At 45.7% G+C, this 15,357-nt stretch overlaps 1 protein-coding gene across 1 annotated transcript in view; it reads left to right on the forward strand.

Annotated features, from left to right (window-relative positions):
• The window catches only part of LOC122800226 (dynein axonemal heavy chain 17-like), a 17,083,451-nt gene that overhangs the window by 15,620,755 nt on the left and 1,447,339 nt on the right, over positions 1-15,357 (forward strand). Inside the window, exon 70 of the mRNA XM_044069720.1 lies at positions 1,030-1,200. Within this exon, the coding sequence (XP_043925655.1) occupies positions 1,030-1,200 (171 nt within the window). The remainder of the gene's footprint in view (positions 1-1,029; positions 1,201-15,357) is intronic.

The raw sequence follows: 15,357 nt of genomic DNA on the forward strand, positions 1-15,357 counted from the left end.
ATGTTCGAATTCGACATAATTTGAACATTCACCACACTTCCGGGAACAGTATAACTGTGACTTGCACAGTAAAAAAAAACGTGTTTGCAGGGGGGCATGTTGGGGGCTGCACTCCTCCACACCGTCTGCTACTTAATTAAACGGCACTTTTGCACAAATGTAAATCACACAAAGTGCAATCGACAAAATGATGTACAGCCGTGCTTATTTGGGTGACCATACCAAGCTAGTCAAGAAGGTATGAAGAAAGTCTATCAGGGTAATAAAGAAAATGGTAGATAAGAGCTATTAAGGGAGTGTGTAGGAGTTAAAGCTACTTTCAGCTGGGTATAGATCAGAAAGGGGAGGCCTTATATGGATACATAAGGCACTTGAGGGATGTTGTAACAAAAATGAGCTTATAAGGAAAAACAGAGGATGCAGGAAGAGCCGTGGCCACTGCATAAAGGAACAGCATTCAACGTATAGAGAGTAGGAGGTAACGGGAGGTGGTTACCTGAACAGATAGTGAAATTTAAGACCACAGAGTCCTTCATAAAGGTCTGTAATGGATGGTAAAGGGAAAGGGTATAATAGGGGAAAGGAGAGAAAACCAAAACTTGACAGTTACATAAAAAGGACAGCCTGGTTATATAACATCTTTTTCTGCAGTCAAAAAAAAAAAAAAAAAAAAAAAAACAGGTAAATAAATATGGCAGACTAGTTAAGTTTTTTTTTCTGTCATTGTAAAACTAAATAGCAATAAATTAATAAATAAGCCTGTATACAGAAATGGAAGAGACTGTTTTAAGCCACCGTTGACTCACTGAGCCCAGGACTGACATCATTTGTAGGCTGCAAAATGATTGGCCTTAGCTGGCTTGTCCTGGTTCCCTTAAATAAAACTATAGAGGGAACTAAATTATGAGAAAAATATGCCATACAGTTAGCAGTTACAGTGATCATGACAGTTTCAGTCTGAAATGTTTTCATTTTATTTCTAAGTTATCAATTAGTTTTTTTTTTTTTTTACTTATTGTTTCTAAAAAGGCATTTAGTGTTGTGTTTGAAAAAGCGATTCTTCGTTCTGAACCAGCTGAAGATGTGAAGCAGAGAGTCAACAACCTGACAGATGAAATCACTTATTCAGTATTTGTTTATACTACCAGATGTCTGTTTGAAAGAGACAAGCTCACCTTTACTGCACAAGTTGCTTTTCAGGTATGTATACCTTTTCAAACTATCACTTGCATAGAATCAGGACATTTGTGTATGAGCATGTCACAGTAACATGTAGAATTGGTGTTGTCTTTTTAATTCTTCCTCAATGTATGGGTTATGGATCCAACCTCAGATTGACTCAACAGCAGTCAACAGACTTTCGGATCCAACTCTCAAGCTCCTCCCTCTACCCATAATGCCATTGTCTGCCCACAATACCTCAGATCTTGTTTGCCATCATCTCGCACAGACATGGATTCTCTCTCAGATCATCTTTAAAAGGTAATTCAAGTTTTTCTGAGTGCCTTTCTTTCAAAATCTCTTTATTTATAACTTTAACTTGAGATATAATTTTATGGCTCCTCTCTCCTTTACTGTCTTAGCTTTATGGAGTTCTGTATCATTAGGCCTCATATCTTTGTAAGGTAAAATTTCTTATGTACCATCGTTGCTACTTTCTTCTTTCTTTCCTTACTTTTTCTACTTCATTGTCTGGGTATTTCCCACTACTATTGTTGGTAGTCTCTGCCTGTTAAAAAAATCTACTTTTTCTTTATTTTTTATAGAGTTATGACTGAGAACCTGGCAGGATTTAAAAAATGCACTGCCTGTGGGCACAAAATCCCAAATTCCAATACCCACATGGGAATATGTTTACTGTTTAGGGGTAGCACACCTTAATACAAAACTGCAGTGTTTTTGCTGCATTTAACTTGAGGGTTATTGCAGATAGGAGGAATAAGTTAGTTCTCAAAGGGTTATTGCCCTTTTCTTCCTCCTCTGGGGCTCATATCACCAGCAAACATTCTAAGGCTCCGTCAGAGCATAGGCAAAGGTCCCTTCCTAAAACCCCAAAGACTCAATTGACCACTGAGCCTCCGCCAAAAATGTGAAGATCTTCAGATCCCACTTCATCAGATTCAAAGACAAAAACTTTGGAGCCTAACACCTTGGATCCGATAGGTATTTCAGTTAATTCTCCTTTTCAACCTACGGATCCAAAACATTCAAATCTGACTTATGGAATTTCTAAAACTCCTAGAGCTCAATCATCTGAATTTGTTATTGATTCAATTTCTCCTCGGCTCCACCCCCCCCATGCAAACTCTGAAGAAGCATTCTAGACTTCAATCCACTTCTTCATCTCTCAGGTCCTCCAGGAAATTTGCTGAAGCGGATAGGATGATGATGATGAAGTTCCTCAGAGTTCAGATCCAGACAGGGTTATACTGTCTCTGTCTCCTATTGGATCTGTGAGCCTCCCTTCCATCTCCCATATAGCTGTATCTCCTTCTCCGATCCATCCTTTTGTTTTGGAGCCCTTGAATCCGAGAGTTCCAAGAGAACTGGTGTTGAAGCCAAAGAGGATTGCATCTTCAACTCTGATGGTTTCCCTGACTAGTTCTGTTCCTATACCTTCAGATTGGGATGAGTCTTGGAGCTGAAGCATCATTGTTCGATCCGCAGGAGCCTTGGTGCTAGATAGCTCAGGTCTGGCTCCCACCTCGAGACATGGATCTGGACAGAGTCACAGCTTGTCTGCTCTGGAAGTCTCTGCTCCTGTGTGACTGGCCATGGGTTCTCCTGGTCTGTCTGCTTTTGAGATAGTGGAGATTGGATTCTCTCATTCAAAAGACCCAGTTTCTCATACATTTTTGGATGCTACATTTTTCTAACCCTATGGTTCTGAGCTCTGATCCCATCAGAACATACTCCACAGGGACAGCCAGTACCAACTATCATCCAGACAGTTCCCTCAGAGGAACTACTCCTCTCTCTGGACACCTCTGGAGAGCATCTCACTGAGGAGATTCCCTGTAAAAGGAGGCGCAAATATTCTCCCTTGGCATCTCTCACATAAGATACTGACTATGTCAAGGGGGAACGGTCCCCCAGATCACCACCTGATAACATCTGATTTGGAGACATTCTGGAGATCCTTAAGCAGAAAGGTGGTTGGTTCTCAGATAATCCTTCCCTGTGGAGTCAGTATTTCTGGAAGCTTTTGGTGCTGGCCCATCTACGTCTTGGGTGACTCACCAGCCAATAAGTTTATCGACCTAGACTCTCTCTGGGCATGGAAGGGACTGGATTCTGTTGAAACAATCCCATGTTATCCAGATAAGATTTTGGCTCCTCCAAAAGACAAATCAGATTCAAGCAAAAGAGTCTGTGTTGATATAGTGGTTGTGGTGGCAGCCACTACAAAGGAACTAGCATCCACCTAACAGAGTCTACCACATTGGACATGTTTGGAAAGCATGTATTTTCTTCAATGACATTTGCCTTGAGGTCTCTGAATTAATTGATGCACTTTACAAGGCTGCAGAGTGATTTGACCAAGCAGCTCTCAAAATCCCACTCGGAGTCCATGTCTGCAGAGGATTATAAAACATCAGCCATAGAGCTGAGCCACTCTGTTATCTATTTCCAATGTGTCCATGTGCTTCATTTACCATGGTGAGGGTACCTCACAGGTGGCCAGTTCAGGCATTGCCATACAGAGATATGCCTGGATGTGGCTATGTAACTTTGTGAAGCCTTTCAAGTCTTCTTTCATCAGTGCTGCTTTTGATGGAACATCCTTGTTTTGCCCCTCTGTGAAAGAAACACTTTCCCACTGTGAACAGGAAGGGAACACCCTGTCTTCTGAAGGGATTCACTTTTATACCCCTTGTGACACCCATGCCCTGGCCCAGCAGTTGAGGAGCCTCAATCCTCACCACTAACACCAGTGTGGGGCATCTCATAAAGGAGGAAAGGATAACAAATACTCACAGTAATGCAATTTCCCTTAGGAACACACGGAGATCACAGTCAGTCCAGGGCTGGTCGATCGCTTGATCTCCAGGTCCCCAATAAGACACCCCACTGGCACAGCTATAGGGTCCAGATCTCAGCCTAGTGGGCAAGCTAAAACCTCCAGCACCCTCTCTGTCCAACCAGTGCTTCATGTCACTGCCCAAGTAGCTGACACACATACTACACACACTTTGAGAAGAGTTTATATAACCACACAGACATTCCTAGGGAAGGCTGCCGCAGGCTCTCTAGCTGTGCCCCCTTTTCCCAGACTATACGGTAGTACCAGCTCCCACCACCCACTAATATTTATCAGCTACTCAAAGGCCCTTAAAAGCGTGTCCAATTATTACTGTGCAATATTATTATACAATTGGTAGTATAGCCCAGGGTTAAAGCTATTGGGGTGGCTTTGTACAATTTTACCAAAGGCGTGCAAGTACTCTAAATAGCTTAAATTATCTCTACAAAAACAGCCACAGTTGAAAGGGTTTAAAAATATTTAATAACAAATAGTCAAAACACAAGACAATACTTTTTACTACACAGTGCTAGTTAAAAGTTAAGAGATCACAGAGAAATACTTAAAATAATTCAGTAGTACAGTTCTGACCTCACAGAAAAACACTTAGTCTAATCTTTCTAGTTTCTAGCTATTTCTAAGAGAAAACACAAGTCTAAGATAAACTTACATATAGAGCAAGACAGTGCTGATGATTTGGATGGTCAAGACAAAAATGCTTAATGCTCTTTGATTCTCTCTGTTTTTAAAATCACATTCCTGGCTCACATTACATCATTCTTCACACTTCCCTGGGTTCACAGGCTAACAGAAACTATATTTAAATTCTTCACCTCTGGGCAGAAACCAGAGCAATAAAGGACATTTATGCATGCAAATTCTGGACATTAACTCTGGCCTTAAAACAATAGGCAGGATGCCTCACTCTAGACTTACTGACTCCAAGTTTGAGCATCAAAGGATCACAACATGCTTTACTTGGTCAGTAGAGTGCACTGTTACATTTTTTTCCAGTTCCACATATAACACTATTTTTACCATTTAAGACAACAAGCCTGTGGTTTACATTAATATTTACAGATCACAGAATTATCTCCAAAATTCTATCTGGCTTGGCTGGCAGCCTTCATCTATCTTCACCCAATCTTCACATATCCCCCCCCTGGAGAACTCAAGCTAGTTTTTCAAGTGACCCTTGAGAAATGCTACTTGCGGGAGTTGTCTATCTGAGTATACCTTACCCCGTTCATTGTCTTGAGAGCCCATCTGCATTGGCATTGCTAATCCCACTGCTGTGTTGTATGGACATATCATATGCTTGCAACCTCAGGCTCCATTTTAGCAACTTGGCATTTTGCTGGCTGGCTCTGTTTAACCATGTTAGGAGGTTGTGATCTGTCATAACAGTAAATTTCCTTCCATACAGATAAGGCTGAAGTTTTTGCAGTGCCCACACTATGGCTAAACATTCCTTTTCTACAGCTGCATAGCATTCCTCCCTGGGTTGGAGCCCACGACTGAGATAAACCACTTGGTGCTCTTTCCCCTCTGAAGAAATCTGGCTAAGTACATCCCCCACCCCATGGCTTGAAACATCCACCTGCACAACTAATTATTTGCTGTAATCTGGACTGACTAACACAGGGAATCCTCCCAAAGCTTCTTTAAGCTTCTGGAATGCCTGCTCACATGCTGGGGTCCACACTACCTTATCTGGCCTGTTCTTTCTTGTCAGGTCTGTGAGGGGAGCAGCTATGGTACTATAACTGGGGATGAACTTTCTGTTGTATGCTGCTGTCCTTAAAAATGCCCTCACCTGCTTTTTAGTAACAGGTACAGCCATGCCTGAATGGCTTCCACTTTGGCAGTTTCTGGCCTTATTTTACCACTCCCCACTCTATGTCCTAGGTAGGAGACCTCTGCCATACCCATTTGACATTTGCTTGGCTTAATGGTCAACCCTGCCCTCTGTAGTCTGCCCAGCACCTCCCTGACATGCTGAAGGTGCAGATGGCAATATCATCTAGGTAAGCAAGGGCAAACCCTCCTGCTCCTCCTAGGATACAATCTACTGGCCTCTGGAAAGTTGCTGGGGCATTCTTCATCCCAAAGGGCATCTTTGCGAACTCATACAAGCCAAAAGGAGTCACAAAGGCTGACTTCCCTTTAGCACTGGGAGTCAAGGGCACCTGCTAGTAACCCTTGGTAAGATCAGTGGTTGTAAGATACTTAGCCCCACCCAGCTGCTCTAGGGCCTCATCTCTCCTAGGCATGGGGTAAGCATCTGACTCTGTGTGACTATTTAATTTCCTGTAGTCCACACAGAACCTGGTGCTGACATCCTTCTTTGGCACCAGCACCACTGGGAAGGCCCAGAGAATGTTGGATTCTTGAATCACCCCTAGTTCTAACATCTCCTGTACCTCCTCCCTCAGAGTCTGTTTGAATCTCTCAGGCACTCTATAAGGGGCCTGCCTAATAAGCCTTTGGGGTCCTGTATCCACCTGGTGCTGCCCCAGGTGGGTGCACCCTGGTTTCTCAGTGAACATGTCCCCAAATTCCTGCAACGCTGCTCAGATTTCTCAAACCTGGGTAGGAGATAGCTGCTGGGACATTGCTACCCCTTCCACTGAGGTGTCAGCCCGAGCCTCACTGAGGAGATCAGTCCCCAGATCTCCCTCAGACTCCTCTTGTAATCCACTGCAAATGCTCAGGACAAGGGCCTCCCTATCATGGTAGGATTTCATCATGTTAACATGGTACAATTTGTGCCCCTGCCTTCTGCCTAACAGTTCCACCATGTAGTTAACATCACTTACCTTTCTTACCATCTTGTAGGATCCCTCCCAAGCTGCTTGCAGCTTGTTGTGTCTAACAGGAATGGGAACCATTACCTGCTGCCCCACAGCATACAATCTGGCTCAAGCATTCCTGTCATACCACACATTTGTCTGTTGTTAGGCTTCTGCCAGGTTCTCCTGGGCCAAGCCCATGAGTTCCCTGACCATTGTCCTGAGGTTTAGGATGTATGCCACAACAGACTCCTTGTGAGACTCGCACTCACCTTCCCACTCTTCTCGAATTAAATCTAGAGTTCCCCTCACTCTATGCCCATACAGCAACTCAAATGGTGAAAAACCTGTGGATTTCTGGGGAACCTCTCTGTAAGCAAACAGATGGGGCAAATATTTGTCCCACTCTCTCTTAAGCTGATCTGCAAATGCCTGTAGCATGTACTTGGTTGTGGTTTAACCTCTAAACAAGACCATTAGTCTAGGGATGGTAGCATGTGGTCTTCATGTGCTCCACCCCGCTGGACTTCCACAGACAAGCCAGTTGGTCTGACATGAAACTGGCACCTCACCTCTATCAGTCAGTATTTCTTTTGGGAAACCTACCCTGCTGAAAATCTCTAACAAAGCATTTGCCACCTTCTCTGCCTCAATGGAGGACAAAGCCACTGCCTCAGGGTATCATGTAGCATAATCCACTACAACTAGGATATCCTTTTTCCCTGTGGAACTTGAGGTACTCAGAGGACCCACAATATCCATAACTACTGTCTGAAATGGCTTCTCAATCACAGGCAAAGGCGTCAAAGGAGCACTCAGCTTGTCTCCTGCCTTGCCTACCTTTTGGCACTGCTCACAGGTCCTGCAGTACCCTGTTACATCTCTGGAAATTCCAGGCCAATAGATGTTCTGCATAATGCGCCTCTTTGTACGTTTTATGCCCATATGACCTGCAAAGGGAATATCATGGGCTATGGCTAGAAGCACCAGATGGTAGGCTCTAGGCACTACCAGTTGCTGTACTCTCTCATCTTTTAGCCTTCCCTCAGGAGTCCATTCTCTGTATAGTAACCCTTTGTCCCAGTATACAGATTCCCCCTTTCCTTGAGAATCAGGTGCTTCCCTAGCTATCTGCCTCAGGCCTTACAATGTAGGGTCTGAGAGCTGAGCCTGTGTCAACTCTTTCCTTGTAACCCTTCACAGCTCCCCTTCCACAGGAAGTCTGGCCTACTCTGACTGTTGTGCCTCACTGTCAGCCTGGGTACTACTACTCACCTGTACCTTTGCAGTCACTCTGTCCAAGGGACCATCAGTACCCCGAAGCAGCTGTGGCTCACCTTCAGTCTCACTGCTACAGGGTAGCTCCCTCCCTGAAATAACCACCTCACCAGTCCTGGCTGCAATTATGCAGTCTATCTGGGTCTCCCCCAGGCTACCAGACTTATCTGCTTGTCTCCAAGCCTGACTGCGTGTAACTGCACAAGCACAGGGTACTGCACTATCAAAATCATTCCCTATCAGGGCATCTGCAGGTATATCCTCAATCACACCTACTTGCTGGCTTCCTTTTCCACCCTCCCAGTCAAGGTGAACCCTAGACAAAGGTATTTGGAATGGGATCCCTCCTAAAGCCCTGACTAGAGTAGACTGTCCAGGAAAGTAGTGCTCCTCTGCAACCATTGCAGGCTTTACAATGGTTATATCAGAGGCTGTGTCTCTCTTGGCAATGGCCTCTTTGCCATACATTACAATAGGATATAACCTCTGGTGGTAGTTTGGTACCCTTGTTGTCCCAAGACAACCTACTGTTGGCATTTTGTCTTTCCCACTTACTGGCTCCCTCACCTTGTGTTCCCCACCTTGCCTCCATGGACACCTGTATGCCACATGGCCCCCCTGGTTGCATTCAAAACATTTAACCCTAGCTCCTTTATGTGTACCTGGACTAGTGGCTTCCCCTGCTACTTGCAGATTCTGTTGAAGCAGTCTGTGCTGCCCACCATGGGTTCCTTTAGACCCATGAGCAGTACTAGGGTTCCCTTTCCTATACAGGGCTGCTCTGCTTGCTAGGTATAGGTCTCCCTTCTTCCCCAACTCATCTGAAGTAGCACATTGTCTATTAGCTAACCAGATCCTCATGTCCTCAGGCAAAGTGCTAAGGGCTTGTTCCCTCACCAAAAGGTCTGCCAGCCCTTCAAAAGTGGTGACCTGACATCCGCTCACCCACCTATGGAAATAATTGCTCAGTTCAGTAACATATTCATACACACTTTCATCTGCCTTGCGTCTATGCTCACAGTATAATCAAAACATGCAATGTCAGACATTTTTGACAAAACAGTTACAGCTTTACCATGGAGTATGGGGGTCAGGAACCATACCCAGAGCCTTTGGTCAACACCATAGTGTTTGTATACCCTCTCAAACATGTGAATGAAACTATCAAAATTATCCCCCTCTTTAAACTGCAGAAGAAATATACTGACCTTTTGTGCTTCTGGGGTCCAGTTACTCCCTTCCTCATTGCCTCCATGACTCTGGCAAAGAGTCAGCATCTCCTTCTCAAGCTGCCTCTGCCTCATGCTTTCCTCAGCTTCTAGACGTAGCAGTTTCTCATTCTCCTCAGCCTGCAAACATTGCAGTTTCTCATTGTCCTCACTCTCTAGATGCCTCAGTCTCTCAGTTGCTTCTATTTCCACACGCCTGGCCTCCAACTCAAGTCTCTTTAGCTCCAGATGGATTTTTAAGTCCTCTGCAGAAAGGTTGAGCTGTCCATTCTCCAAGGGTATTATATCTCCACTGCCATTCTGATTGTCCTCCTGGTTGCTGTTTTCTGATGCAGCTGTAACCAAAGCTGCAATCATGTCTGCCTTAGTCAGGTTTCCATGCACTAGTCCCTTAGCCTGGCACATCTCCGCCAGCTGGCTCCTTGTCAGCTTTCCATACTCCTCTGCTGACATGCTGCCTGCTCACCCTGACTAACTAAGCTTACAAAAGAAATAAAAAAATTGTGATCTGAACTCTGAGTATTCACTGAGTGGCTGATTTAGAGTACAAAACACATTCAGAGCTCATTGTACACAAGCTACAAGAATTCACTCTACCCACACCACTACAAGCCAATTAGTATTTGCCAACCAATTAATATGTGGTGTGTATAACCCACCACTGCAAAACAATTAATATGTGATGCCCGTGCCCTGGCCCAGCAATCAAGGAGCTTCAATCCTCACCACTAACACCAGTGAAGGTGTCTCATATAGGAGGAAAGGATAACAAATACACACAGTAATGCAATTTCCCTTAAGAGCACACAGAGATCACAGTCAGTCTGTTGCTGGTCGCTCGCTTGCTCTCCAGGTCCCCAATAAGACTCCCCAATGGCACAGCTAGAGGGTCCAGATCTCAGCCTAGTGGGCAAGCTAAAACCTCCAGCACCCTCTCTTTCCAACCAGTGCTTCATGTCCCTGCCCAAGTAGCTGACACACACACTTTGAGAAGAGTTTATATAACCACACAGACACTCCTGGGGAAGGCTGCCACAGGCTCTCCAGCTGTACCCCCTTTTCCAAGACTATACAGTAGTACCAGCTGCCACCACCCACTAATATTTATCAGTTACTCAAAGGCCCTTAAAAGGGTGTCCAATTATTACTGTGCAATATTATTATCCAATTGGTAGTATAGCCCAGGGGCTAAAGGTATTGGGGTGGCTTTGTATAATTTTACCAAAGGCATGCATGTACTCTAAAGAGCTTAAATTATCTCTACAAAAACAGCCACTGTTGAAAGGGTTTAAAAATATTTAATAACAAATAGTCAAAACACAAGACAGTACTTTTTACTACACAGTGCTAGTTAAGAGTCCAGAGCTCACAGAGAAATGCTTAAAATAATTCAGTAGTACAGTTCTAACCTCACAGAAAAACACTAGTTTCTAGCTATTTCCAAGATAAAACATAAGTCTAAGATAAACTTACATATAGAGCAAGACGGTGCTGATGATTTGGATGGTCAAGACAAAAATGCTTAATGCTCTCTGATTCTCTCCTGGTTCACATTACATCATTCTTCACACTTCCCTGGGATCCCAGGCTAACAGAAACTATATTTACATTATTCAACTCTGGGCAGAAACCAGAGCAATAAAGAATATTTATGCATGCAAATTCTGGCCATTAACTCTGGCCTTAAAACAATAGGCAGGATGCCTCACTCTAGACTTACTGACTCCGAGTTTTAACATCAAAGGGTCACAACATGCTTTACTTGGTCAGTAGAGTGCACTGTTGTTACATTTTTTTCTAGTTCCACATGTAACACTAATTTTGCCATTTAAGACAACAAGCCTGTTGTTTACATTAATATTTAGAGATGACAGAATTATCTCCAAAATTATATCTGGCTAGGCTGGCAGCCTTCATCTATATTCACCCAATCTTCACACCCCTCAAGGATCCTTTTCATGGAATCAAAGTGGAGGCAAGAAATTGTGGTCCTGTAATACCCAGGGATCTTTCCAGGATTCTCATGAAGACCACTCCTTCAGAGGCAGAAGAGGGGGTTAATTTCCCAATCCAAACTACCACCGGTACAGAGCCTGAAGTTCATTGATGCTCATTTAAACACAATAAGTCAGTTTGCTTCTCTGCCTCCTCATTGTATAGATACAATCAAGTCACAAGTTTAACATATTCATGTTAAGTTGTCTATCTCGCCTTCATTCTTGCTGGATGGGTTCGGAGCCGATCCTCGGCTCTGACTCGGCCAATACTAAAGCTCGAGATCTAATTCCACCGGCTCGAGGCTCCCCCATATCCCACAATGCTAGGCGGTAACTCCTCAGATCTCATTTGCCGCTTAGCTGACGAGGTGCTTTTCCAACCGGCTCTGCAGGTTAGTTAAATTTCTAAAGTTCTAGCAACTTAGACAACCTTTAAGTTAGTTTTTTTCGATAGTAATCAGTTAGTTACTTAGTCTGTTATCACTCCCTTACAAATTTATTCCCTTTTTACAAAATTTTTTCCAAGGGTTATTTCCCTTAGGCCTTAGGCCCCTTCCCACCCCTCCTAGTAGTTGGAGTGAGTGTGTTTTTTTCTGTCAGGATCTTTGTTAAATTTAGTTAGTTTAACTTAATTTTTAGTGTAATCAGTGTGTTTGTGTGAGTGATTGCACTAGTGTTGTCTCTTTAGATATGTCTAAAGAATCAAAGGTCTCAGGCTTTAAGAAGTGTGACTCGTGCTGTCAGAAGATGTCTCTGACAGACGGTCACACTTCTTGTGTGTATTGCCTGGGACCTTTACACCTGCAGGACTCTTGTGCTGTCTGTCACGGTTTCAGCCCTAGAGTCCTGCAGGAACGTAAAAACAAATTAATCTTAAGGGGCTTATTGAAGCCCGAGGGTCCCCCGACTCAGTCTCTGTCGGGGAAACCTTCTAAGCCCTCCAGGCAGTCGGCTCCAGTGTCCGAGCCGTCCTCCGGAGGTTCAAAGACCGTTCATACGGTTCAAACATCGGCTCTAGCCAGAGCCGATGATTCTAGACCTGCCACACACACCATGTCCTCATCTCCGGCTGGAGCCGAGACAGACAAGTCAAAGTCGGTTCCGATACCCTTGTCGGAACCGATTTCTAGAAAGAGATCCAGGTCTCCTTCTATCGGCTCCGTTCATTTGGCTCCAGCGTCACCGCTCTTGTCTGAACGGAGCCATAGGTCACACTCCTCTAGGTCCTCCAGACTTTCGGACCATGATTTGCAGAGGGTGGCGAGTAGACTTCTTAAGTCCAAGGCACTGGCCCAGATGTTACACAGCCCGACTCAACAGTCGATGGCTACTCCTGTTCCATTAGAAATTCCTCCTCCGACTCTCTTGAGTTCGGAGCCGGTGCTGCTCGGAGCCGAGACTGTGGGAGCATCGGAACCGATACCTTTCCTTTCGGTGCCGTCGTCTGCTCCGATTTCCTCCTTGGAGGGATCTCGGCGCCGGACTTCCCTTGTCGGCTCCGAGGGGGCGAGTGGCATCGGACCCTTGTCCGACCCCGCTCTCCCTCTCGGTGCTTCGGCGCTGGTTAGTTCGGCTCCGACATCGGCTTCGGAGCCATCCTTGTCGGTGCTGGGGGAGGTTTTTGGCTCTTCGGAGTGGAGACACCTGGCCTTGCCTGACAGGGGTGCCTTTGAGGTCAGGCGGAGCGTGTTAGAACCTGGTTCTACTCCACAGTCAGCTCCATCAGCCCCTCCCTAAACAGTGCCTGCGGTGATTTCTTCTCACCCCCTTGTTTCGGACCGTAGAGAATCTGCACCTCAAGTATCCCCAGTGGGAATTTCCTCCTCTTCCGAGGCCTCTCCTGACCTTGCAGGAGATCCCCCTAGGAAGAGACAGTGCAAGAGGAATCACATTGACTCCCCTGAGTCTGTCACCTCTGACACTGATTTGGAGGATTCTGAGGGTTCCCCTCGTTCCCCCTCTGAAGATGTCTCCTTTGCAGACATACTAGAAATCTTGAAACAGAGGGGGAATTGGCCAGCCCTTAACCCTTCAGAGGACGAATCAGTGTACCTTGAGGCGTTTGGTTCTCGACCTTCCACCTCCTGGGTGTCCCCTCCCTTTGATCCCCTCATGGAAGTGGTGGCGAGGAAGGCTTGGGCGGCTCCTGACTCAGTGGAACCCACCCCTAGGAGGCCAGCCAAATTTATCACTGCCCCCAAAGACAAGGAGTTTTTGTCCAAAGGTGTCACTGTGGATGCCATGGTGGTGGCTGCAGCCACCAAGAAGGAATTAGTGGATCCTTTGGTACCTGTTCATCCTCCTAATAAGGAATCTAGGACCATGGACAGGTACGGTAAGTGGATGTTCTCATCAGCGACCTTTTCTATGCATTCGCTGAATTACCTGTGTCATTTCACTCGTCTCCAAAGGGACTTGCTCAAGGATATGAGTAAAGTGTTGAAGGACCCATCAGCTGTGGGGTTTCAAGATAGGATGAACGCCCAGCTGGCTACCCTTAACTCAGTAGTTAACTCCTCCATGCGCCTGATTTCGTATGCGGCTGATGGAGCGAGCAGGGCCGCAGGTACAGGGGTGGCCTTACGCCGCCATGCCTGGATGCGGCTATGTAGCTTTGCGGTCCCTTTCAAGACGTCCTTCACTAACTCCCCTTTTGATGGATCATCTCTCTTTGGTCCACAAGTGAAGGATATTCTGACAAGGTGCGAGGTAGAAGATAAGACTCTTTCTGCCGTCGGAGTCCGTTTTTCTACCCCTTCTAGACCCTACCCCAAGGGTCAGAAGGGGGGGGAGATGTGGTTCCGCAAACAACCACAGGGTGTCTTACCGGATGCACAGAGTCGTTTCCCCTCTAGAGGCAGAGGGGGGAACAATAATAATAGACGCCATCCTAGAGGCAGAGGGGGCCCGCAGAATCAGGGTAGTCGAGAAACCTTCTCTGACAAACACTTTCAGCACCCCTGAGGGGCTGCCCGACTGCCCACCTTCGGAGGCAGTCGGGGGAAGATTATCTCTGTACCCAAAAGCCTGGCTTTCCCTTACTCAAGACAAGTGGGTACAGTCTATCATATCCGAAGGCTACAGAATTCCATTCATTCACATCCCAAAACAATCCAGAAACTTCCTTCCAGACATTCCACCCAGTCAAAGGGAGCAAGCAGCACTAGAAATTTCAAAGCTGCTAGCAAAAAGAGCCATTCAACCAGTTCCAGCAGACCAACAAGGATCCGGAATCTACTCCAAATTCTTTTTGGTTCCAAAGAAGACAGGGGACTGGAGACCCATTTTGGATCTCAGCAACTTGAACAAGTTTGTCAAGAAAACAACATTTTGGATGGTCACGCTGCAATCCATCCTGCCCTTTCTGGGTCAGGACAACTGGATGTGCTCCATAGATCTCCAGGATGTGTACTATCACATCAAGATGAACAGACGATCCAGGAGATTTCTCCGCTTCAGGCTAGGAGCCAGTCATTTTCAGTTCAGGGCCCTGCCCTTTGGTCTCACTACAGCCCCCCGAGTGTTCACCAAATGCATGGCAGTGGTCGCCGCTCATTTGAGGGGCCAGAGATTCCAGGTGTTTCCGTACTTAGACGACTGGCTCCTGACTGCCACCACCAGGCATCTACTTCTCTTAGCCAGAGACTACACTTTACAAACCTGTCAGACTCTAGGCATCTCTGTAAATTACGAAAAGTCTGTCTTGTCGCCTTGTCAGTCTATTACCTTTATAGGCGCAAGATTAGACACAGTCAGTCTGTCAGCCATACTCATGGAACAAAGAGTAGCAGACATTCACAAGCAGGTTTTTCTTCTATTATGACACAACAGGGTCAAGGTCAGACTGGTGTTGAAAGTCCTAGGGATTATGCCGGCGGCTATTCCTCTCCTCCCCTTAGCCCGCTTCCACATGAGGATTCTCCAGTGGATGCTTTTCACTCAGTGGTCTTTTCAACTTCTGCCAATGTCCCACACTATCAGCATAACTCAGTCATGCAGGAATCATCTTTCCTGGTGGGTCACATCTCCCCAACTTC

The sequence above is a fragment of the Protopterus annectens genome, chromosome 4.part0 (genome assembly GCF_019279795.1).
Source record: "Protopterus annectens isolate FY-2018-M chromosome 4.part0, PAN1.0, whole genome shotgun sequence".
Taxonomy (NCBI): Eukaryota; Metazoa; Chordata; order Ceratodontiformes; family Protopteridae; genus Protopterus; species Protopterus annectens.